Here is a 25,236-nt window from a genome sequence, read left to right as displayed (position 1 = left end):
CGCCAATTTCTGTAGATTAATGTGAAATCAAGATCTTACTCGACCAAGCAAAGAACTGCGCCCTTTGTGGTGTCGAGAGCCTCCTGAGGAGCCGAGAAAGGTACATCGTGTGATCATCAATTTCACAATCAATCATATCCGATGATTAGCTCGGATTTTCTGCGAGTGGATTTGCTCGTATTGGTGGTGATGGAAGATGACCTGAGTGGAAGAGAAAAGGGTACGCAAATCGATTTCCTGTGCTGAAGAAATTTACTGTCGGAGTTCATGAGGGAGAGTGTCAAGTGGAGTATTATTCATATGGCGATAGATAGGAGCTCAGTTGTGTTGAATTTTGGTGGTTTGTATAGTGAACTCAATGTAAAAGATGTACCACTTTCAAACACAGACATCAGGGTTTATCAAATCATTCCGCAATTCCAAAACGGTTGAATAAAATATCTGTTGTTTGATGTGAAAGTGGTGTATTCTGCCAAATTAACCACAAGAACTTCTAATCATGACAAAATTGGTTGACAGTCTATAGCAAACATTAGACGAAACGAATGTTTGTTATTTTACGTTAGAATTTATTTGCGTAGTTTTTTTTCTTTGAGTGTTATTCCCCGTGTTATTATATTTGATATGCTATCAAACTACAGCATACATTTGCTCAAACCCTGTTTGCTTAAATGGTAGCAACGCCTCTTTGTTAATTTTATGGCAAATAGATTTGCTATGCTATCACAGAATGCAAATTATTTTCAAAAATTATAGATGAATTGTATTGTATTGAGTGATCAACTTTACAATTCTGTTCATTGAAACTTGCAACAAAAATATTTTATATATCTTGACGATTTTAGAAACCTTCACCAAGAAGAATCACAAAAGTTTCACGTTTGCCAAAAACTTTAAAAGCACTGGCTAGTCTGCTTTGTGTGAAAATTTTCACTCAGCAGTGAATTCACTGATAAAGAACGACATTAAAAGAATCAAAAATTTGTCAAAATTTTTGTTTAGCAAATACGACAGCAAATATTTTTCAACAAATAATTGAAGCAAATATTTTGAATTATTACACGGACAAACAAAAATACAGACCTCGTTCGATTTTGGCACGGTTCAATTTTGGCAACATAAAAACTTTAGACGTGTTGCCACCAGCAACCATCCAAGCGTTGAATTGAATTTTCGCTTCAGTCCGGTAGGCATCGAACAACACTGTTCAGGTTGGTTATATAATTGGCTATTGAATTTTCTCTTTAGTCCGGTAGGCATCATAAAAAATTTAAATTTGGACGTGTTGCCGAAATCGAACATGGCCTGCATTAACCATCGTTGTAAGTAAATATTTGCTTCGTTTAAAAGCCGCTTAAGTAATGAAACGCTTAATTATTACTATTTTGGATTTTTGTTTTAAAATTTTCTCCAATTTTTTTTACTAGCATTTTTAAATTTTCCGTTTAATTTTTTGGCCAACTGAAGCATTTTTCTTCAATCTAATTTAATTTGTTTTATTTTTTGTATTTTCCGGAATTTATCTGGAATTTCTTTTTTACATTTGCGGGTTCTCTAATGTTTTGTTCGCATAAAAACATAAAATATATTCAAAAATTTCAGTGAATTAAAGAGAATAATACATATAAACAAATGCAAGTTCTGTTACAATGTTGTTAAGAAAAAAATATTATTTAATTTTAATTTAGCCGATCGACATCGCTAACCACAGAGCCACGGGGACCAACAAACCTAACAAATCTGTGAACTGGATTTTCCCAGTTACGATTGAATTTCAAAATATGAAAAATGACTATTTCAACCGTTGATTTCATCACAAAGTTGAACATTCACGATTTTCTATTACCCTTCTCTGTTGCATATCGCTCTACTATTGCAACACTGTTTGGCATAAACCGACCACGCAACTTTGAATGAAATATCGTAAAAATCTCTACGTAACGTCAATCGAGAGCCTAGCCGGGCGAGCGCGCTCGAATCATTTCCTTCTGAGGCGTATAATTAGCCTCCGGATCCAAGCCGAGCCGCTGTGATTGATGCCCAATCAGCAACGATCATTAGAAATTATACATATCAGTTACCGTCTCGGGTACCGTGGAGAAAGCGCTTCGATAGTCGAATTCCCTCGGCGCGTTGTTTCAAGGTCCGCTAGCTGGACTGATCCTGGCCGATCAGCGAGCGATGGATTAACGACGCCTGGGGTCGGTTGCGGCGGATGGAATGACGCAAAAGATCATTAATTAAAACTCTTGTTAGATCTGCGAGCGAACCAGAGAGAGAGAGAGATCGGCTAGTTATTTCCCCGGATTCATGCATGAAAGCCACACAGATTTAGATTAATATCTGGTGGAAATTGAATTCGAAGCGGAATCCCTATGCGCAAGCTAAACGAAGCGCACAGCACCACATACAAAATAATGACGGATTATTACACCTCTAATCTGGAGTCGTCGAAAAGGTTCGAGTTCAACCGTAACCGAGTGGCTTCTATGTGGCAGAAGCACATACTCAGCCATGGCCGTGGTCGAACGGGAAAAATCGGAACATAGTTTTTTATATATTTCATTCCCATTTCTCACCCCCTGTTTTTTCGGGGTATTCGTCGCACACACAAAGGTTAGTTTTTTATCGTCTATTCTTCATTCCAAATCTACCGTCGGCCTACCGTGAAAGTATTGCAACAACAGGAGGAACAAACAATTGATAAACATTCGACAGGGGGCACGTGCAACAAGTCAACACGCACCACCAGGTATTGCCACTCTTGAATGGAGGCAACGCAAAGCGGAAAAGATATCCTTACAGCCCTTGGTGTGATTCTACAACCGACCGGCGGTCCTTTGTATGCTCGGCGTCATCGTCTTCCTAAAGAAAAAAAGAATAGGCCTAAATTCCAGAGCATTTATCTCGCTGCTGAAGAATTGTAGAACAAGATTTTCCGGCGGTCTGCTTCCCCTTTTGTAAGTGAGCTTCATTCTGCTGCCAACAGAAGCGGCGATGAATGGATCGGTGGTTTTGTTTGGTCGGTCCTTGTGATACGATGTGCCCTAATTGAGTGTCCCTTTGAGGTTTTTATTCCAGGGAGGGTGACCGCATTCAATTACATTGTTTGGATTTGTTTGCTGATTTAGGTTCCATTGAGATGACTGAGGGGATTAACATTTTAATTATCACATCATTCGAACAAACGAAGGCAAATGTGTAAATATTTTAGATTTATGGGATTTACGGTAAGCTGTATGTTATGGAAAACAGTGACGCTGCTTAAGGAAGCTCTGACCATAAAGAAATCGCCGCGATTCTTGAGCTCACAACCGCTCATCTCATCCCATTGACATTTGTGGTCTTACACTTAAACCGCACTCACCAATGATTACAATACAATCAACAAAGAGTACACGAACAAGATCCATACCCTCGCACACAAATCACTACGAACTGGAAACTGTTACCCAATTGACTCTAATTTCCAATTCAAGGCGTTTATATCTGGCTCACTCTGCCATAGGCGGTCGGTCGGTCGGTCCATTCGCGTACAAATGGAAGCCATCGACCATGAGCAGAGGTTTTATGCAAACATCATCGCCTAATTGTTCGCTCCTGTAAAACCCGCACTCCACTACCAGATCTTTTTCGTCTTCTTCTTCTTCTTGCGCTTCCAGCTTCTGTCGAGCTTTGTATACCGCTCCGCTTTCCCACTCACCCGCCTCGAAGTGTCTGTGATATCCAAGTGGCACTTTCCTGAATCGAAACGAAAGATTTTCGGAGACTTGATTGCCGTACCGTTTCTGCGGACGAGCGCCTTGGAGTGGCCATCCATGGGCCAATTGATCTTTGGGTTGTAAGTAATCAAAATTGCAAATCAATCACCGTAGAGTAGAGTGTGGACCGCCATTTAGGAGTGGCTCTCGGTGTGCGCGCTCTGGCTCCGTCCGCTTCGTGTTGCTCCAACGAAAACGGGATGATTCGATCGTGGGAAATAAAAACTTAGCCCATCTTGTTGTTGGCGCTCGATGTACCGGGCGAACTCATCGCGGCTGAAGGTACTCCAGCGGAAAAGTTGCTGTCCGTGGAAAGTGTATATGGGAACAGCCCAAAAAACAAAAGGTTCAAGTGCGGGGCGTAGAGCGATAAATTGCTGTTTTTTAGCTGGTTTAAAATTATTGGTTTCATTACGGTGTTGCTTTTTGGTTAAAGAATGAGACGATGATTGGAAATTGGAGTAAACATCTTAATTTGTTGAATAAAACTATTATGAAATAGTAATATTTTTATCGTTGTTTTTTTATATTTCGGCCAGAGGCCGTAAATATGGACAAATATGCTCAACGAGTATTGTTTTCGGCGAAATATAAAAAATGGTTATATAATTACAACAACAACCAATTTATTACACAGCTCAAACTAATGTGAAATTAAATGTTTTCCCCTACTCATATCTTCGTCTTTTAATCCAGAATTAGAGCCGAGATAACACGTGCTGTTTTATTTTTTAGACACAGACTTTGCAGCCTTCGTTAGTGTACCAAACAGTGGCGGGGCTAGCCTTGAATCCTTTTGACACTAACAGTGTGTCTAGTCAACTTCTTAAATAAAATTCCTTGATATTTACAGGTTTTTAGAAGGATGATTCTATCCAGTACTTTTTTTTGTTCCAAAATCATTAATACATGTGGAATAGCTCTTTATGGGTCTAAAAGGATTGCCACACAAATGAGAAATGCATCGATTTTATTTTTATACAAAGTTTAAGATATCAAGTAGTCTTGAATGACGCAATCATACATTGAGCAGTGTATTCGTAAAGATTAGCCGTCTAACTGAAATAAAACCGCAAAGCAATTGTTTTTAGAAAATCGGCTCAGTTTCATTTTAAAAGAGGTGATACTAATTTTGAATCTTAACACTGCACAGTGGGATGGATTTTAACTAGGCGTCCTCAAAAAATTTCGCAAGATTTACTATATTTTCCTTTACAATAATGTAATGAAACTAAATACCCCATCAAAACTACAGTATTAAGGTGGGCATTATTAGAAGTAAATCTCGCGTTACTTTTCAAAAGGACCTAAGTAACAATGAGAGATTTTCTCCTTTCTCACTTTAGTTTGTTAATTACAGTGTCATTATAAAAAATCATCTTTGCATGTTAGTTACGTTGGCACGTTGGATCTAGAACTGGCTTTTTTGTGTTGTATTGAACTGTGTATTCAGTATTCTATCGTTTCCTTCTGGTTAGTCTCGGTCTTCCACAGATCCAGTTAATCAATCAAAATTATTGCACGGAGTCTTCAGCAGGGTTTGAAATATTGTTCTACCAACGAAAACTAAATTTTCTACGCGGTTTATTTTTTAAAAATGATTCGCCTTGTGTAATGGCATAGCAAATATATTTGATAAAAAATTAACAAAAAGAGATCTGAGCAAATAATTGCTATAGTGTGATAATATTGCATATATATTAGCCCGAAGAAATGTTTTGCTTAGAAAAGTCCATACTGAATATAGCAAATATTTGCCTCGTCCAATGCCTGTCTAACACTTAGTGTTCTCTTCAACAAACTTAAATAATTGGACACTTCTGTTTCTAAAGAAATGTAGTATGAGCTGGAATCAGTGATTTGAAAGTATTTTGAAAATGGAACACCAGTGGTTATTCAACGGGTTCAAGCAAGATTTAATAGAAGGAAATTACATTATCTCATTTTTGCCAAGATTTTTTTTTTCATTTCCGGATCCCGGGAAAGAGATTTTTTATTCCTGTTTATAGCAAACCCTAGTTTATAGGAGCCTTCTTCGGTTCGAACAAATCATTTTACTAGCGAACGGTGCGACGGACGGTCACATCTGAGCAGTAATTTCCTGTCAACGTATCCGATTTTAAATGAAACAACGAACTGTCCTTTTCAGAACAATTTGGTGCTCCGTAAAATATCAATAAAAACTATACATGTCTAGTAACGATGTTTATTCCAATCGATAAAGTATCAAAAAAAATTGTGGATATTTTCTTTTGGGAAGATTGGGAAGGCTATACAAGAGTCTGATTTTGGCTTAAACAAACTATTTCACTAGCGAACGGTGCAACGGACGGTTGCACTTTAGCATCAGCAGCTTACTGTGGCTCAATATAGAACCTAATTCCTTAGAGTCTTTTGTCTTCATCCTAGCCTAATGAATTTTTCCCTTGTTGCTGGAAACACGCAAAAATAATCCCTGTCCGAAAGCAGCGCCAGTTGACTTCAATAACAAACTGGAGGCCTATGAGCATCCTATACGCCCTCTCGAAATCTTCGAAAAGCTAATTGAAAAGCATATGACTTCTTATATCACTAAAAACAATTTACTATCAGAGTTTCAAACAGGTTTTCAAAAAGGTTACAGCATTAAAACAGCGATCATCCGGGTGTATGATGATCTGGCTGTTGCGTTTAATAAAAAGGCTGGCTCTATACTGTTTTTTTTTCTTTTTTTTTAATAGGGGGGGGGGGATGTTTTGCGATGAATTAATTATTTACTGATATATCAACACTATTACATATATTTTAAGCAACGATTTTTGTCGGAACTCTATACTGTTGTTGCTAGATTTCTCCAAAGCGTTTGATACAATCGATCACCACAGGATTTGTGTTAAACTGCAAACACAGTTCAATTTCACTTCTGGTGCAATCAGTCTGCTCAATTTATATCTAACTGATAAAGAGCAAAACCGTTTTCTGTGGAGAACGGCGGACAAAAAGTTATGTGATCACTGCAGGAGTGCCGCAAGGGTCTGTTATTGACCCGCTGTTATTTTGCTGCTACATACACGATCTGCCTAATGTTTCAAAGTACTGCACAATACAGTTGTATACTGATGATGTACAGCCGTACATAAGCCGTTTGGGTCTTCGTACCAGCGAAATAATTGAACTGGTTAACGAGAATCTTGCAAGGATTACACAATGGTCTCGGCGAAATGGATTGCTTGTCAATAAAAGCAAAAGTTGCTTTACTGATTAAAACCAGATCACGGAATGTTGCTCACCATAGCATACTACCTGTGTTTTTATGAAAAAGCTCATAACAACTAGTACGCCGTCATCACTTCACCGGAATTTGGTTTCTCCGCGTGGTTTTCAAAATTTGGTTGTCCCATCAAATAATTCAGCAATCTATAGAAATTTCTTGTTCATTAGAGGAGTCGTTAGCTCGAATATGTTGCCCGCCAGCGTAAAAAGTTCCGCATCGGAGGCAAAAGGAGGTGATTCAAAAAAAAATACTACAAAGTATACAGCCCTAGGGGTTGTATGGAATGGTGACGTAGGACTAAATGTATATATTATATGCTGCGACAAAGGCAACACTACCGTTTATATTTGATGGTCGTTTTTGTCAAACTAACGATGCATGAATACATGGAAATTTTATACAAGTAGTAGTTGCGAAAATTCTCATAACTCTTATCTTCAAGTATCCAGAGTTCTAAAAAGAACCGATTCCATAATCTTCAGTTAGAAATTCGGGCTACAGAACGCTGATGATCGCACCATCGGTAGCATGGAATATTTTGCTTGACCGCGCATAATAAAGTTTGCTCTCCGCTGTGCCCTCCAGTAGCTGTGCCAGCAAAATATCCTGCAGTGTACGATGGTAACGGAACAAAACACTTTGTTGAGTGAAAATATGTAGGCAGTGGAATTTATTCCGTCCATGTTATTGTTATCCGTGCTCGGGAAGCAAGCCAATAGCGAGGGAAATGTATGAGAAAGCTTTATCTTGGAACTTTTCACCTTTTTTCTCCATTAAGCAATAAAGCAACAATGTTAAACATTATATCAAACAATTGTTACACATTTCTATCCACCTATCCACCGACATATAAATGAATAAGATGCATTAAGTCGTTCGCTTGCTATAATCGTTTGAAATCTGACGCAACATTTGCCAGTATCATTTTCAATTTCACAAAATGTAATCTCGCAGAGAAAACAAAGACGTAGTGTTACGTCAAAAAAAACATCAATAGCCCAAAATAGCATATTACCAAATTAAAAATGGTCGGTTGAAATGATTGCCCGTTTTTTGGGATTGCTCGAAATAAATTCTGCTTTGACTCGAACAAATCATTTCACACACACTTAAGGAGTTATCAACCTTTTTGCCCGAGAAAAAAGAGAAAAGTCTGGAAAATGTTTTAAGCGTGGAGCACTTTTTTTATTGCATAAAAGTAGCATTTTTCTGAAAGTTCAGTCATTCAACAACAAAATAAACAACGTTTGTTCATAAGAAGTACCAGTTATTTGTGAAGTAATGTCCGTTTCCCCGAAACGCTTTTTTTCGCAACTAAAATAAAGAAACTCGTGTTTTTTCATTAGTATCTGAACGATCATTGTTATAAGTATTATGTTTTCAAATCAAACAGGAACTTTTTTTTCCGAAAAAAACATGTTTTGAGTGCTGAAAATTGCAAAGTTGAACTTTCGTTCAACGACCGAGAAATTTAATAACGAATAATGAAAAAAAAAAAAGATGAAGAAAATCGGTTCAGTAGTTTCATCGCAATCGTAAACACGGCAAAGTAATTTTTTTTGAATTGTACTGCAACAATTATCAACAACAATGCAACAACTCTATCCTTTTTTACTAAAAAGGTATATAATCCCTTAATAGGCACTCCGCGCGGAAAATAGTTCCGATGTCGAATTTATGTCAGCACAAAATCCGGGACATCATTTCGGGATTATTTACCGCGCAGAGTGCTCATAAAAAAGTGAGCTTTTTGAGATGTTTAATTTACTATTATATTGTTGTGTTCAGCTAATTTTTTGTAGTTTTTATGGAAAAAATAGATTTTTGAAAAAATGAGCTTTTTAGATAATACATTTTTTATTTTATTTTTTTCTCAAAAAAATTTGTTTTGGGAGTGTTTATTTTGTTAAAATTATCATCCACACTTTACACTTTACATATTTATGAACATCAGTACAGTTTCTGCCTAGTATTTTTACATAGCTTCTCAAAAGCGAAAAAAAACTAATAGCACATAATAGCATTTTTTGCCCATAGAACCATCTATGTAAAGTTTCTACCAAATTGAAAATTATCGATCAAAATTGCTGCCCTTTTTTTGGCGACGGACGGTCACATAAGCTTACTGTGGTTCAAAAGGTGCAAAAAGTGGAACTCGATTTCTTAACACCTTTTATCATCCTAGCTTAATGGTGTCTTCAGAACAATTATGTGCATAAGTGTCAAAAGTTAGTTAGAGCTTTCTACGGTTATTAAATAACTTAGTTTTTGTGGTAAAAGAAAGAGGTGAGGTTTATTCGGAAAAGTTTTAAAACATGTAAAAATCTGAAACTTTGCTGAATAAACAAAATTCCTATTTTCATTGCGTACAGAGTTATAGAGTATTTTATATGGAAATTACTTATAAATTTGGTTTTTTGGATTCAACTTTTGTGAGCTGTATTCTACAAGAAAACATATACATATTTTTGTCCAAGACCAGGACTTTTTCTTGCTATGTTTTAGGATATTACAATAATTTTTTGATAACTTTTAGAACGTATAAGGTAAAACTAGTGAAGACATGATATCAATACTTTTCTTCAAAGCTTAACTCAACTCAACTGTTATAGGCTCTATTTGGCCCAATCCACCCGTATTAGTGTAGAGCGAGCAAATGTCATAGCAGTTTTTCATATATGGATTCACGGTTTTTTTGAAAATTTCCATGAATTATTTCCTTTGCTTTCGTTTTCAAAGCATAACATGCTCTAGAAATTTCTGGAAAGTTTGAAATCACACATTTTTGTCAAGTATCAGAAGCTTTATATAATGATATTTATCATTTTTTCTCAATTTTTTATTTACAATGAGCATTGTGACTTATTTCTTAGATCTGGCTTAATTTTTTTTTTTTGAATTTAAATTACGAATATTATAAAATAACCACTGAATTTGAAATTAAAACGGAGCGAGTGAAATTTTTAGTATTTGAAATTCCTAGTAGAAACTTTGGATTTTTGGTGACTAACTTCCCAAATGCATCCATTTCAAATATTTCAGAATTAGGTCTGTAAAGTTTGAGTATTTGCGAAGTGTGCAAAGTTTCATTTAAATCAGAAATGGTTCATTATTATTTTTCTTTTTTTTAAAACCCGAACCCGACCCGAACCCGAAATTGTGAAACCCGAACCCGAGATTTCATTGATTTTATAGTCGGGTTTCGGGTTTTCATACCCAAACCCGACATTTTCAAACCCGAACCCGACCCGAACCCGAAAATATTTTTTTCACAAAACCCGAACCCGACCCGTACCCGACATTTTCGAAAATTTTCAAACCCGAACCCGACCCGAACCCGTCGGGTACGGGTCGGGCTCGGGTTTCGGGTTTAAAAACCCGAAACCCGACCATCTCTAATAATGAACTCTCTTGTAGCATGCAGTTACTGGACTTCATTCGTCATTAAACAAACAATACACAATTACGCAGCTTCCTAATGATCCGAATTCCGTTGAAAATTCGGTACTAAATGTTGCAATCAGGGTTAGAAGTGGCAATCTAGATTCTAGTATCATTTGTCCAGCGGTGCGTGTCGAATAATCCTACGGTCACATCGGTAATGGTCTTTTAACGGTTCAGCTGTAGTGCAAAAGGGACATCTGGAAGATTAAGTCCGAATACATTCCCCGTAGTGGACACTCTCTGCCAACCGCAGCATCTCGCACATCTCATTCTATCTATTGACAAGAGGTATTAAGTGCCGCTTAATCACTTCAATTTATTTAGGTTTCCATTCGCTGCGAGTTGACCAACAACCCCATGCCCGGTGTGTATCGGTTTTTCGCTCGGTGGGAGCTAGAACCTGTTTCAATCATCGCGCAGGAAGGAGAAAAAAATGATGGGAAACGGTTAAGGATTCCCTCGGGCGAGAGAACCTGGATAATTTCTTTTCTCACTTTCCTTTCGTCACATCGACGACATTTCGCAAAGGCTGGCAAGTGTACCGGGAGAGAAGAAGATGCGCTGGACTTGTTTGTTTGCACAGCATGCGGCAGCAAAGCGGTTACTATCGAGAAGTGCTGGCCAAGACTAGGAGACGAAAGACGGAGCTCACCACAACTCGATGATGTTTATTCAATTAAGCTCGTTCTCCAACCCCTCGTTCGCTGTCTGTGTGTTGGGTTGAATGCTGCTTGGCTGGCTGTCTATCGCCGTAGAGCGACAACTCTCGGGACGATTTATGCGGTAATTTATAGGATTCTCACAGACCTCGTAATTAATGTGTATCTCAGTGAGCAAATTGTTGTGATTATAGTCCTATTATGGTTATTATACGGGAGTCGACTGATTTCCTTCTCGTGTCTGTTTTCGTTCCGCCGCCGTCGCCGTCTTCGGCATCGTCGTCCGTTTGCTGTTCGGCTCGGTTTCGTGCGCCTGATTTTGGCATTTAGAGAACTGCTGCTGGCAGGAAACGATGAACGCAAGTGAAGAAGTTCACCACAAGCCAAGTCACGCAACCTGACTTTAGTGTGGTCATTCTACGGGGCAAAGGAATTATTGTTTGTTGGCTAAACCGTGCTTGAGTTAGACTTGAATGAAAAAAGTTTTTTTGCACCCCTTGGCAGATGTGATTGTTGATGAGGTTAGATAATTTACATGTTGGTGATTAGAAGCATGCAAAAGTAATTTGATCGATGTTGATTGAGTTCGAATAACCTCAATTTGTCACTTTCATACTTCCAGACTGTTCACACATGCCTTGCATTTAATACCACTCTTCCAGCTTGTTTGCATTCCAAACCAATTCCCCAACGCCAGTTTTGAGCGTTTTTCTGATTCGATACGACATTGCAGTCGACGCAAATAAGACCACCTTGCAGCGCCAATGTGCGGGAGTTTCGCTCTTGTCTTTCCATTCCGAAACCTCGGCGGTACCAGAACAGACCGCCATGCGTTTTCTTAAATTTAGTATAATTTATTCATTCATTTATTACCTCCGCTTGCATTATGTCAGCGACGGCGCGTACAGAGCAAGATCATCCAGCGCAAAGTGTTCACCTCTTACAAATGCACATGCATTTCTTTATGTTTTGATGAATACTTCTCGAAAGCGCTAAAACATGACTAGCTAGCGAGCAAGCAGTCAACAACAACACTTTGGGAAAGACGAAAAAGTCATCAAATTTCAGGCGGTCGGGAAAATTGGCGAAAATGCCGGTAAGGGGGAGGATGCGGTACTTGGCGCGCGTGTAGTAATTTTCGTATAAATTTTATAATTTTATGGATTTTCAACTTGGCTGCTTTTCTTTCGGAGTGTGATGAATGAAGTGCCTGCTGCCGCCGCTTCGTTACGCTCCGCTCCGCTCGCTACGACCGGGCACTTGCCAATCTTGCCGAGGATGGTCGTAAAAAAACTTTGGGAGGCGGTGCAAAAATTCTTCAAAGGTTACGAGGTGCACCTCGCTGGCTGGCCACATGTAAGTATATGCTCCGGGGTTACGGTTTTATGCTGCGCCCGTTGCGGAACAGCGATGTCAGACGTGCCGTCTGCGCGATTTTCACCGTCCTTGAGTGTGTTTGTGCAAGCAGGACGGCCAACCGAAGCGGACGTGCACTTTTACGATGGCTGCCTCTTTATGAATTATCTTCATAAATTTAATTATATGTTTTATCAAAACAATGTTGTAAAAGAATGTAAATCTTGACTGACACTGAGGATGTGCTTTGAAGTGGTTGCCGGTTATGGTTCTGAAGTTATGATTCGTAGAAGCATTCAATTCAAACCGTTGAAAGTATGCTTTGGTCGAATCATTTGAATTCTCATGTGCGTGATTTTATGGCATTCAAAGAAAAAGTGGATTCGAGCCTCTTATTTTGAATATGGATTTAGGAAGGCTCTTTTTTCAAGTAACTATAACACCAGTTGTCAGATTGAAAAAAAAAAAATCTGTCCACTTACTGCGACTTATTCAACGCTCGACCCTGATCGAAAAGTCGAAAAATAAAGAAACGCCAAACGACTCCCGTAGGGAACCCACCAATCGCGCACATCTTCTAAGTGAACCGGACTGCACCGCGAGATATGCCGAACCACCGTGAATTTTTCCTGCGAACGCACTCTTGTCATTAGGCAAACATCAATCGGTTGCGTCGATTGTCGATCCGACAGGAGGATGTGTCCGTCAGTGAGGGTTGCCACGAGCGCCGTAGTATTTACGTGACCCGATTGATCGATTCTAATGACAACGTCAGCTTTAGTTTTATTTTAGAACCCACATTAGAGGAGAGAGAAAAAAAAACGGCGACGACCGCCTCGCGGGTGACCTCCGCCGGCGACTGACTCTGCGGTGCGGTGCCGCTGGCTGCCTGTTGTTCGCCTTTCATTCACTTACCTTACTTAGATATACTTCGCGTGATCTTTCACCACTCGCTGTGACATTCGAGGATGACGATAGTCAATCTTTCATCCTGTTCGATTTGTGGTGCGCCGATGTGGCGATAATTTGGGGGCAGTTTGATTTTGCCTCTGTCAGATTCTATTTTTTACTCCGGAAATTTGAGACTGTTCACCGTATTCAAAATATAGAACGTACTTTGATGTAGGACGTACTTTGACTGCAAAATTGCGGAGAACGAATTTAAAGTCTTAGTTGAGAATACTCGCCAACCTTCCTAAGGCCCTGGAAGACAGCTTTTCCATCCATGGGATAAACCCATTGTCATGCTACCGTTTTCCACCTGCTTATCCGGCTGCTATTGTATTCCAGCAGGGTATTAGCCAGTTTTCTTACCGTTGTTCTGTCTACTTTTCACACCAGTTCACTATCGACCGACCTACCACGGGGACTGGGCCTTCGGGTGTTTTTTTATAGTACTTGCAACAATTTATGCACTTGCTCTTGTTTTGCGGTGGGGTGTGCCGCCTGTAATAAAAGCTATAGGTATATACGAATTATTTGTAGTTCGGTCCTACGACTGCTGCCACAGTTCTCTTCAATAGAAATAAAAAGCCTGGTAGAGAATAAGCAAGCTAAAATTATTTCACCGGACACGCAATAAACTTTAATAAGTTGAATATGCTGCCAATCGCAATTAAAGCTGAAATGTGGGCAGCTTTCTTAACAAGCGATGTGTGTTGCTGATGCACTCGTGTTTGGGTTGTTCGAGCTTGCAATCAACGTTGAAAAAAAAAAAAAGATATTCATCAACTAATTTCGATCGTTTGTGTTTCAGAAAGGGTTTTCCACGTTGCTTTTGCATTTCGATTGCATTGAAAATAATTGTTGAAAAAAATACTAATTTCTTTCATGTTTGTTTCAAATTTCAGCTCTACGAAATCAACGATGATCCCAAACGGAAAGAGTTCCTGGATGATTTGTTTCTTTTTATGCAGAAACGAGGTGAGTTATTTCGGCTGAAGACTAATTTTTGAAAGCTTTCGTGAATTTTGTTATTATATATTTTTTCTTCATAAGCGTTATCGCACACTACAAATTGCAGAACTACGTCTTTAGGGAGAGGTCTTTAAGGAGAGGTCTTTAAGGGTGTAAAATAAAAGTCTAAAATCAGGACAGAGGACGAAATTATGTAATTTCAAATGCTTATCACTCGGTTAGTTTTCATCGGATTCCCCTACTTTTTGCAGCAATCGATTGGAAAATTAGCCACGCATCCGCCCAAATGCAGAAAATTGTATTTTGATTATGCAAGCTGTTGTATTAATGATAGTTGTCAAGCCTTATTGAAACGCAGATTCTGACCAATCAGAGCTGAGCTACATACATGCATGCGATTCACGAATGATTTCCCACGCACGGACGACAGAATATTATACCTAAATAACTAAGAATGCACTCTATGAGCTACTCTACCCGCTATAATTTTGGAATCGCTTCACTAAGTATTGCAAGACTCAGTTTTAATATTGCAGCACCCCGAAAAGTTTAGCATCACTTGAAATGAGCCTAATAATGCTACCCCCTCCCGTGTTTTTGACAGCCTAGAAAGTTGCGACCTTCAGCAAAGCTTTCATATAAATTTATCTCGTGAGTTCAACCACTAAGAATGCTCCAGTCGTCAGCAAAGTTGTTCGGAAGGTTAGGTGCTTTTGATTCATGGGAAGTTTGATTGGGGTTAAGACCACCATAGCACAGTGTTTTATTTTGCCGTTTTCGTGCGATTAATTAAATAGCGTTTTAAATGTTGATTATACCCATAATGTATGCTCGGAGAAGTTTCAAGATATTGAAAAGTACATCTTTAGATGTAGGAATATGAGTGATCAATCCACTTAAAAGTGAGATAGAAAATTTATTTTTTTAACAGATTGAGATAGACGCATGGTGTCTCCGGCAAAATTTTAGGTGATTTCAAAACAATAAACTTTGCCGAAGACATCATGTTTCTATCTCTTATATATTACGAGCAACATTAAGTTTTCCAGGACTTCTCCATAAAAAACTTTATGTTGCTCGTAACATATAAGAGATAGACGCATGGTGTCTTCGACAAAGTTTATTGTTTTGAGATCACCTAAAATTTTGCCCAAGACACCATGCGTCTATCTCAATCTGTAAAAAAAATAAATTTTCTATCTCACTTTTAGGTGGATTGATCACTCATATTCCTACATCTAAAGTTGTATTTTTGAATATCTTGAAACTTCTCCGAACATACATTATGGGTATAATCAACATTTGAAACGCTATTTAATTAATCGCACGAAAACGGCAAAATAAAACACTGTGCATAGGCGCTATTACGCGTTTAATATTGAATGTTAGGAAATAAATTTATCTCAAGAACCCAACTACTTAGACTCATATCCAGTAATTCAGCGATTTAAATTTTTCAGAAGAAATCTGAGGTATCTTTTTCGCTGAATCAATTGGATAGGGCTCTTTTTTTATTCTCGCTTTTTCCGACGGTCTAGTATCCGCCACTGTTGTTGTGCCAATCACCGACGCCCGGAGAGGCGACTCCATCCAGGATCCTAACTTACGACCTGTTGATTAACGGACCGGCGCCAACGGCTTTACTTCCTCATACGATGGAAGACGTGATCCCAGAGAACTTTCGCCTCAGAAAATCTCCCGGTGTAGGCTAGGATTTAATCTAGACCTGTTGGGTTGGTTGTGAGTGGATCATGCCACCCCACAACACTCGGCACCTATGTTGGCGTTGGGATTCGAGCCCAGGCGTCGAGCGTGGTTGGCGGAGACGTTACCAATCACGCTAGGCCCCCGCCTTAGATAGGTCTCTTTTGACCACAGTTTTTTTTATAGAGATACAGAACCTTAGATAACATGAACTCCTCAGCATTAAAAAAATTGCGGTAGACCTGCGATACGTACTCTTAAAAAAAATGTTTGGCTGGCAATGGCCGAAGACCGCTACTTTCCAGGAAGCAAAATTTACGGGACCAGTAATGGTCAAAATAGGTGAAATAGCATACTCACTAGCGCTATATATCGGTGGAGTTCTGCTATAAATCATTCAGCATCCAGAAGCCCTATAATCTCCTGAACAACTTTGCTGAAGACCACAACTTTATTGGAAGAAGGAGTCGCGAGATAAGTTAGGGTCAAAACACGAAGTGTTCAACCAAAAGTTCTTGACCTTCCAGACAAGTTTGCTAAAGACCACAATTTTCTAGGAAGTCGGAATTACGAGTTGAATTAATGTCCCAATACGAAGAGTTAAGTGCGCTTTAGCGTCACCTAGCGGTGAAATTTCTAACTGCTCTATCCACCATACAAAAGCCCTTGACTTTCTGAATAAATTTACTGAATACCGCAACTTTCTAAATAGGAAAGCGTTACACATTTTATGGACGTTCCTTCACGATATTGCAGGATAAGACGACAACCATTAAGTACGTCACACAAAATTTGATTAAATTTTACTTTGATGGAGGCCGTGATGGAGGATCCCATTTGATGAAAAAAATCTCTACGTATATGGCCACAATTTAACTACTGCAGAGTTATTCACTTTTTTCAGTTTTCGGTTATGTTTGCCTTTTACAAGGTCTAGCACAAGAAGGAAGATAACTAGCTCAATTCTGTAGGTATCGTTGGAAAGATGAGAAAATTTTATAATCGATAGTATTCAAAAACGATGAATCAGAGTGTATAAGCAGCACTCAGAAAGGAACAAATGTGAAATTGAATGTTTTTGGAGAACTAAACTGAAATTTTCTCTCTGAAATATGTGATAAACGTGGGATTTGTTGTGAACCAAATTAAACACTAAAGTCTACTCTACAAGTTGTTCTCTGACACCAAACATCCAACTCTTTTAGTTTAGCTGCTATTTCACTTTAAAAGCTGTGCCTGTATTTAGTTTTGTACGATTCACAATTTTCTGCTCGTTACCTCGTTAAAGGCAAACATAACCGAAAACTGGAAAAAGTGAATAACTCTGCAGTAGTTAAATTTTGGGCCATATGCGTAGAAATTTTTTTTTCGTCAGACAGGGTCCTCTATTACCCCTTAATGGATTTTGAGTGAGCTCTCTAGCATATATCAAGATGGCTTGACAAAGTAATTTTTTTTAATTCTTTTATCACCAATATTTAGTGGTTAATTTGTGAGTTCGAATCCAATTTGTGGTAATTTGTGGTTAAATGGTTTCCGAGAAATTTTCAAAAAACTGAGTCAAGCCATCTTGAAACTTGATTTTTCTTTAAATGAATCGGACAACGATGATATATAGATCAATCGAAAGGTCTTAATTTGTGGTTCACGAAAATGTAATTTTTGACGTCATAATTACTAGTGTTTGTACAGAAATTTGTGTTTTATTGTTCACGTTGTTCTACGTTTTGTTTATTTGTTGATGACGCTACTGTCCGCTAGTGACGTTGGCTGTTTGCGGTGTTTGTCACTGCTATACTGAGCGTGCGTGTGGGGAATATGGTAAATATCGAGATTCGAAATGTACTTTCAAAGGAAAGCAATTCAAATTCGACGGATTATTTTTCAGAACCAGTAGGAATGGCAAACAATAATTATCACTTTTTCATCACCTAGATCCTGAGAAATGTTTCGGAAATATTCAAACAAATGTTCAAATAAGCTGCCGGGATCCAACCTCTTCTGTTATTTTTTCATGCATATGTGCTAACTTATGAGCAAAGTAATAAAGAAGATGTCTGCTGTCCGCGGGTCTGTTAAGCTACTAGTGGCACCGTCGCACAGCGGAGTACTTAGAACAAAAATCTGGCCAAAATAAGAAAACAAATTTTGTCGCTTTTTGGTGCCGCTATATTTTTTCTGCAGCTTAAATAAATGCTTCACAATATACCATCACTCGATTAACGTTAAACGGTATTATCATATGCTGAGAGCGCTGTAAAAATTGACAAATTTTCAAGCATTTTTTGGGAATCGAACCAAGTTGGGCCAGGCGTCAAAAAAAAATTACAATTGATCAATATTATGCACCAAATGAATTCTTTATGTTCAATGCTAATAAACCGGTTGATAAAAATTCCGATATTCAAAATTATAGCTACTCTTAAGAAGTTTTCGCAATTAGTGATTTTTACGTATTTTCGAGCGTTTTCAATATTGAAAGAGTTATCAAATCTCGCGGAATCCGATCATATAATCATCAGGGGAATGGAAGTTCATAACATCACATCCTCGCAAATATCTCATCCGGTAACGTCCGGATTGACATTTGCGACCCGTTTGAAAAATGTTGTCCATGACATATTTTGACGAATACCTGCTTCATGCTTAAAACAGAGTTTAGGTTCAACAAAGATTAAATGAGATTAGTTAAGTGAATGAACTTCATTCGTTGTTTTGCTTTCGTCTCGATTAGACGCAAATTGTTCAGCTCTGCTTAATTCGCAAAATAACAATACACGAGTTATCGTACGGGTGTTTTTTTGTCGATTAGTTCTTGTGCAGTGCGATAACAATAGGCTGCAGTATATCGGCAGAAACATCTTCTGCACACTGGTAGGGACAGGCTACCCCGCCAGTGATCCGATACGCAGCTGATATATCAGCAAGAATAATTCCCCCGCACCGCTGTTACCCCGCTATCAGCACGGACCACCATACGATCGAGCGAGTGGAAATCAACAACAAGTGGCATCTACAAGACCACGGCCACTGTGTTACAACACGAAGCAAGACACACTTCCAGATGGATCCTACTAGCAGCCGAGAGGTCGTGACTTAGACGTTCGGTGAAGTATTCACTTTAGAATTATTATCATTATTAATATTATTACTATCAATATTATTATTATTATTATTATTATTATTATTGTTGTTTTTATTATTATTATTATTATTATTCATTGTAGTTTGAAATATTGTTTTTAAAATTTAATACCAACTATTTGATTCCCCCCACACATTCGAATATTTATCGTTTGTGTGCGGTAGAGCGTAACGCTCCCGCAAAATGGACGACATTCAGGTGCAACTTTTCCTGGATGTGAAAACAAATGGGGAAGAAATTGAAATTTCTTCCAGCAGTTCTCCCTTACCTTCCCCTGTACCATCCCCGCTACCTAGCCCTGTACCAAGGGTGCCGGAAATACGGGTAAAAGCTTACCTAGATGCCGCTAGCGATCCCTACGTTGTTTACTTCCGGCCCATAAAAAACCTTTGAATATAATTCAAATAGGCAAAGACCTGGCAAAACAGTTTCCGGCCGTAACCGAGATTACAAAGGTGAGGCCGAACAAACTGCGAGTTGTCGTGAGTAGCTTGAAGCAAGCAAACGAAATTGCTAGCTACGAGCTCTTTACAAGGGAGTACCGCGTGTACATCTCTGCCAAGGACGTGGAGATCGACGGTGTGGTTACCGAAGGAAGCCTCACGGTCGATGACATTTTGCGTCACGGGGTTGGCTGTTTCAAGAACCCCCTGATTCAAAATGTAAAGATTCTGGATGTCAAGCAATTGCATTCAGTATCCATCGAAGAAGGGAAGAAGAAATTCCTCCCTTCGGATTCCTTCCGGGTGACATTCGCCGGATACGCACTGCCGAGCTACATAGCTTTGGAAAGGGTTCGTCTGCCTGTACGCCTGTTTGTACCGCGGGTCATGCATTGCCAAAATTGCAAGCAGTTAGGCCATACTGCCACCTACTGCTGCAACAAGGCACGCTGCAGCAAGTGCGGAGGCAATCATGCTGAGACCGCTTGCAGTGAGGATACTGTAAAGTGTCTTTACTGCGAGGGAACTCGGCATGACCTTTCGTCGTGTCCCGCGTACAAACAGCGCGAGGAAAAAATTAAGCGTTCTCTTAAGGAACTCTCCTAATCTTTCTCGCAAAGGTCGTAAGATAACCTCAAGCGGAATGACCAATAAGACAACACAAAAAGAAAGCGGTGAAGAAAAACGAAGCAAGTACCCCCCGGTTTTAATTTCAAACCAAACCAGGAGTACCCACCGCTTCCTGGGGCACCAAAAACCCCTCGTGCACCCATTTCTCGATCAGAAGACATAAAAGAAACAGGGTTCATAAAATTCTCTGATATTGTGGACTGGATATTTAAAACATTCAACATACCTGATCCCCTTCAAAACATTCTTCTTGCCCTTCTCCCCACAGTGAAACCCTTTTTGAAGCAACCCACAGCAACTTGGCCCCTCATTTCAGCAATCGTATCTTTCGATGACTAATACGTCGAAAGAGGTTAGGAATTTTGTCACTGTGTTACAGTGGAACTGCAGAAGTTACATCCCCAAATTCGATTTATTTTCACATTTGATAAACACATACAATTGTGATGCGTTCGCGCTCTGTGAAACTTTTCTCAAAAAACGATCAACTCAATTTCCACGATTTTAACATAATGCGTCGAGATCGAGACTCACACGGTGGAGGGGTACTTCTAGGGATCAAAAAGTGCTATTCCTTTTTCAGAATCGACCTCCCCTCGATCTCGAATATTGAAGTTGTTGCTATTCAAACGAATATGAATGGAAAAGACCTATGCCTTGTGTCGTTATATATTCCCCCATCCGCGCGGATTGAACAGAAGCAACTCCTTGATATAGCAGAATTGCTTCCCGCACCCGCTTTGATTTTGGGAGATTTTAACTCTCACAGTTCGCTATGGGGGTCGCTGTACGACGACAACCGATCTTCTTTAATTTGTAACTTGATCGACGACTTCAATATGACACTTTTGAATACTGGGGAAGCGACACGTGTACCCAATCCTCCAGCACGTGAAAGCGTGCTTGACCTATCCCTCTGCTCGACATCACTAGCGTTAGATTGCCAGTGGAAAGTAATCAACGATCTCCACGGTAGTGATCATCTTCCAATCGTTATATCAATTGCTAATGGCTCAACTCCCCCGAACCCAATCAATATTTCCTACGACCTTACACGTAATATTGATTGGAAGCGTTATGAGTCTATTATAGCGGAATCTATCGAGACTCACGAGGAACTTCCTTCGGAGGAAGAATACGCGTTCTTAGCTGGCTTGATAATCGACGCCGCGACTCAAGCTCAGACGAAACCGATACCCGGGGTAACGATTAGAAAGCGCCCTCCCAACAAATGGTGGGACAAAGAGTGCTCTGAGCTGTACGCGCGAAGGTCCGCGGCGTATAAGGACTACCGGGAGTACGGCACTGTCAACCTACTTCGAAAGTACGAGGCACTGGGCAGGCAGATGAAGAGCTTAGTAAAGGCGAAAAAACGCGGGTACTGGCGGCGGTTCGTAAACGCGTTGTCGAGGGAAACAGCGATGAGCACTCTTTGGGATACCGCCAGGCGCATGCGGAACCGTGACGTTTCGAATGAGAGTGAGGAGTATTCAGATCGCTGGATACTCGATTTTGCCAAAAAGGTCTGTCCGGACTCTGTACCGGAACAGAAAACCTTTCGCGACGCGTTATTAGTAACTACGGAAGAGCCTCCATTTTCGATGTTGGAATTTTCAATGGCTCTCCTGTCGTGCAACAATAAGGCTCCAGGGTTAGATAGAATAAAATTCAACCTGTTGAAGAATCTATCCGACTCTGCAAAAAGACGCTTGTTGAATTTGTTCAACAAGTTTCTTGAGTTGAATATTGTTCCGCATGACTGGAGGGAAGTCATTGCTATTCGAAAACCCGGGAAACCTGCCTCTGATCACAATTCATATAGGCCGATTGCGATGCTCTCTTGCCTCCGGAAATTAATGGAGAAAATGATCCTCTTACGGTTAGACAAATGGGTCGAAACAAACGGTTTACTTTCAGATACTCAATTTGGCTTTCGCCGGGGCAAAGGGACGAACGATTGCCTAGCGTTGCTTTCTACTGAAATTCAACTCGCATTTGCTCGAAAAGAGCAAATGGCTTCTGCGGTCTTGGATATTAAAGGGGCTTTTGACTCTGTCTCTGTAGAAGTTTTAAGCGCGAAACTTCATTCGCAGGGACTTTCACCAAATTTGAATAACTTTTTGCTCAATTTGTTGTCAGAAAAGCATATGTATTTCTCACATGGCAATGCGACAACTTCCCGAATTAGTTACATGGGCCTTCCCCAGGGCTCATGTTTAAGTCCTCTCTTATATAATTTTTACGTCAATGACATCGATGAATGTCTTGCAAATTCATGCACGCTAAGGCAACTTGCAGACGATAGCGTTGTATCCATGCGGTTCTGCAAGGACCATTGCAAGATACCTTAGACAATTTGTCTGAATGGGCTCTTAAGCTGGGTATCGAATTCTCTCCGGAGAAAACTGAGTTGGTCGTTTTCTCTAGGGAGCATAACCCAGCTCAGCTGCAGCTCCTACTAACGGGTAAAACGATCTCTCAGGTTTTAGTCGCTAAATATCTCGGGGTCTGATTCGACTCTAAATGCACCTGGGCTTGTCATATTAGGTATCTGACACGAAAATGCCAACAGAGGATTAATTTTCTTCGTACGATTACCGGAACCTGGTGGGGTGCCCACCCATGTCAGTTCTTGAGTACGGCTGTTTCTGCTTTCGCTCCGCCGCGAACACGCACATTATAAAATTAGAGAGAATACAATATCGTTGTTTGCGTATTGCCTTGGGTTGCATGCAGTCGACCCATACGATGAGTCTTGAAGTGTTAGCGGGTATTCTTCCGTTGAAACATCGTTTTTTGGAATCTCTCTTACCGGTTGCTAATTCGATGCACAGTTATGAACCCATTAGTAATTGAAAATTTCGAGAGGTTGGTCGACCTTCAATCTCAATCCAGATTTATGACTTTATATTTTGACTATATGGCTCAAGATATTAATCCTTCTTCATACGATTCCTCCAATGTCGCACTTTTAGATACTTCTAATAATGCTATATTCTTCGACACCACCATGAAACAAGACATTTCTGGTATCCCGGATCAATTGCGACCCCAAGAGATCCCTAAGATTTTTTCCAATAAGTTTAAACATGTTAGTTATGATAAAAGGTTTTACACTGACGGATCTAATCTAGATGAGTCTACTGGCTTCGGTGTTTTCCACGAAAATTTTACCGCCTCCTACAAACTCGATGCTCCTGCTTCCGTGTACATCGCAGAACTTGCTGCTATTCAGTACTCTCTTGGAATCATCGAAACCCTACCCATAGACCACTACTTCATCTTCACAGATAGTCTCAGTGCCATTGAGGCTCTGCGATCGATAAAGCCTGTGAAGCACACCCCGTATTTCCTGGGGAAAATACGGCGGTTTTTAAGTGCTTTAACAGATAAAAATTACCGGGTTACCTTAGCGTGGGTCCCTTCTCATTGCTCGATTCCGGCTGACTCTTTAGCTAAGGTGGGTGCTATTGATGGCGATATTTATGAAAGACCAATTGCTTATGATGAATTTTATAGCATTCTGCGTCAGAGAACACTCAACAGTTGGCAATCATCATGGAACACAGATGAACTGGGACGGTGGCTACATTTCATTTTTCCTAAGGTATCGACGAAAGCATGGTTCAAGGGGTTGGATGTCGGTCGGGACTTCATTCGCGTGATGTCCAGACTTATGTCCAATCACTACACGTTAAACACGCATCTCTTTCGTATAGGGCTTGTAGACAGTAATCACTGCGTTTGTGGCGATGGCTACCATGACATCGAGCATGTTGTTTGGTCGTGTACCGAATACTGTGGTGTTTGGTCCGAGCTTATAGATTCCCTTCGGGCCGAAAAACGCTGCCATTAAAATTTGAAATTTTCTTTGTCTATTTGTCAGATTAAGGATACAAATATGCTATGCTGAAGACACGGAAACGAAGAGCCCGCATCTATGCTTACACAAATATTTTGAACCCACAACAAACAAGAATACAATTGCTCTACCAGTTGAAAAACAAAGTTCCAAAATAGTTTTAAGTCAAAATTGTATCTCCCCTCCTCTCACCTTAAATCCCCTTTAGCTCGTAGTCGGCCGCGAGAATAAAAAAAGGCCTCCCTCTTTTCCCTGCTAACGTAGAATTAATACGAATTGTACTTGGCTCAGTAAAACAGAAAATGTATCGTGCCGTGTCAAATAAACTAATTTTAAACCAAGTGAATGAACTTCAACTAATTCAACAAGTTAACTTAAAATTAACTTGATGCACAAAATCAATAACCCAGGTAAATAACACTCCGTCCAAAAACCTTTTTCCAACCTACGTAGGTTCCACGAGGCATCATATAATCTGTGAGCAACAAACTGAAAATTCAAAATGAAGATATTTTGCTACATCATTTTTTTGGTAAATTCTTCGATTTGTTTCGCTGCCCGTTTTGCGAACACAAATTATACGAGCGTATTTCTTCATCTATTCAATAACATTAATGAAGCCACATAGGCTATGTAACTGTAAACATCAAGTTATGTGCGTGATATTTAGAGTTACTCTTTGATACAATACTCGAACCAGCCACTTCCACTTCTCACTCAAATATTTTCCAACATGTTACTAATCAGTAGCGAAAATAATTTTGGCCAGGTTTCCACTCGAGTTAGTTCTCTATGCGCTCGAAAAATAATCCGTCGAATTTGGATTGCTTGTAGCAAGTGTGTTGGCTAAGTTCCCCGAATCTCGATATTTACCATATTCCCCACACGCACGCTCAGTATATATATATATATATATATATATATATATATATATATATATATATATATATATATATATATATATATATATATATATATATATATATATATATATATATATATATATATATATATATATATATATATATATATATATATATATATATATATATATATATATAT

At 39.4% G+C, this 25,236-nt stretch overlaps 1 protein-coding gene across 4 annotated transcripts in view; it reads left to right on the top strand.

The window, feature by feature from the left end:
* Nucleotides 1-25,236, top strand: part of LOC129722980 (protein dead ringer) — a 217,461-nt gene that overhangs the window by 132,894 nt on the left and 59,331 nt on the right. For all 4 annotated transcript variants that reach the window (XM_055676883.1, XM_055676881.1, XM_055676882.1 and 1 more), the window contains exon 5: nucleotides 14,324-14,396. In XM_055676883.1, the coding sequence (XP_055532858.1) occupies nucleotides 14,324-14,396 (73 nt within the window). The remainder of the gene's footprint in view (nucleotides 1-14,323; nucleotides 14,397-25,236) is intronic.

Source organism: Wyeomyia smithii, chromosome 2, assembly GCF_029784165.1.
Source record: "Wyeomyia smithii strain HCP4-BCI-WySm-NY-G18 chromosome 2, ASM2978416v1, whole genome shotgun sequence".
NCBI classification, from domain to species: Eukaryota; Metazoa; Arthropoda; class Insecta; order Diptera; family Culicidae; genus Wyeomyia; species Wyeomyia smithii.
This window is presented reverse-complemented; position numbering and strand designations above follow the sequence as displayed.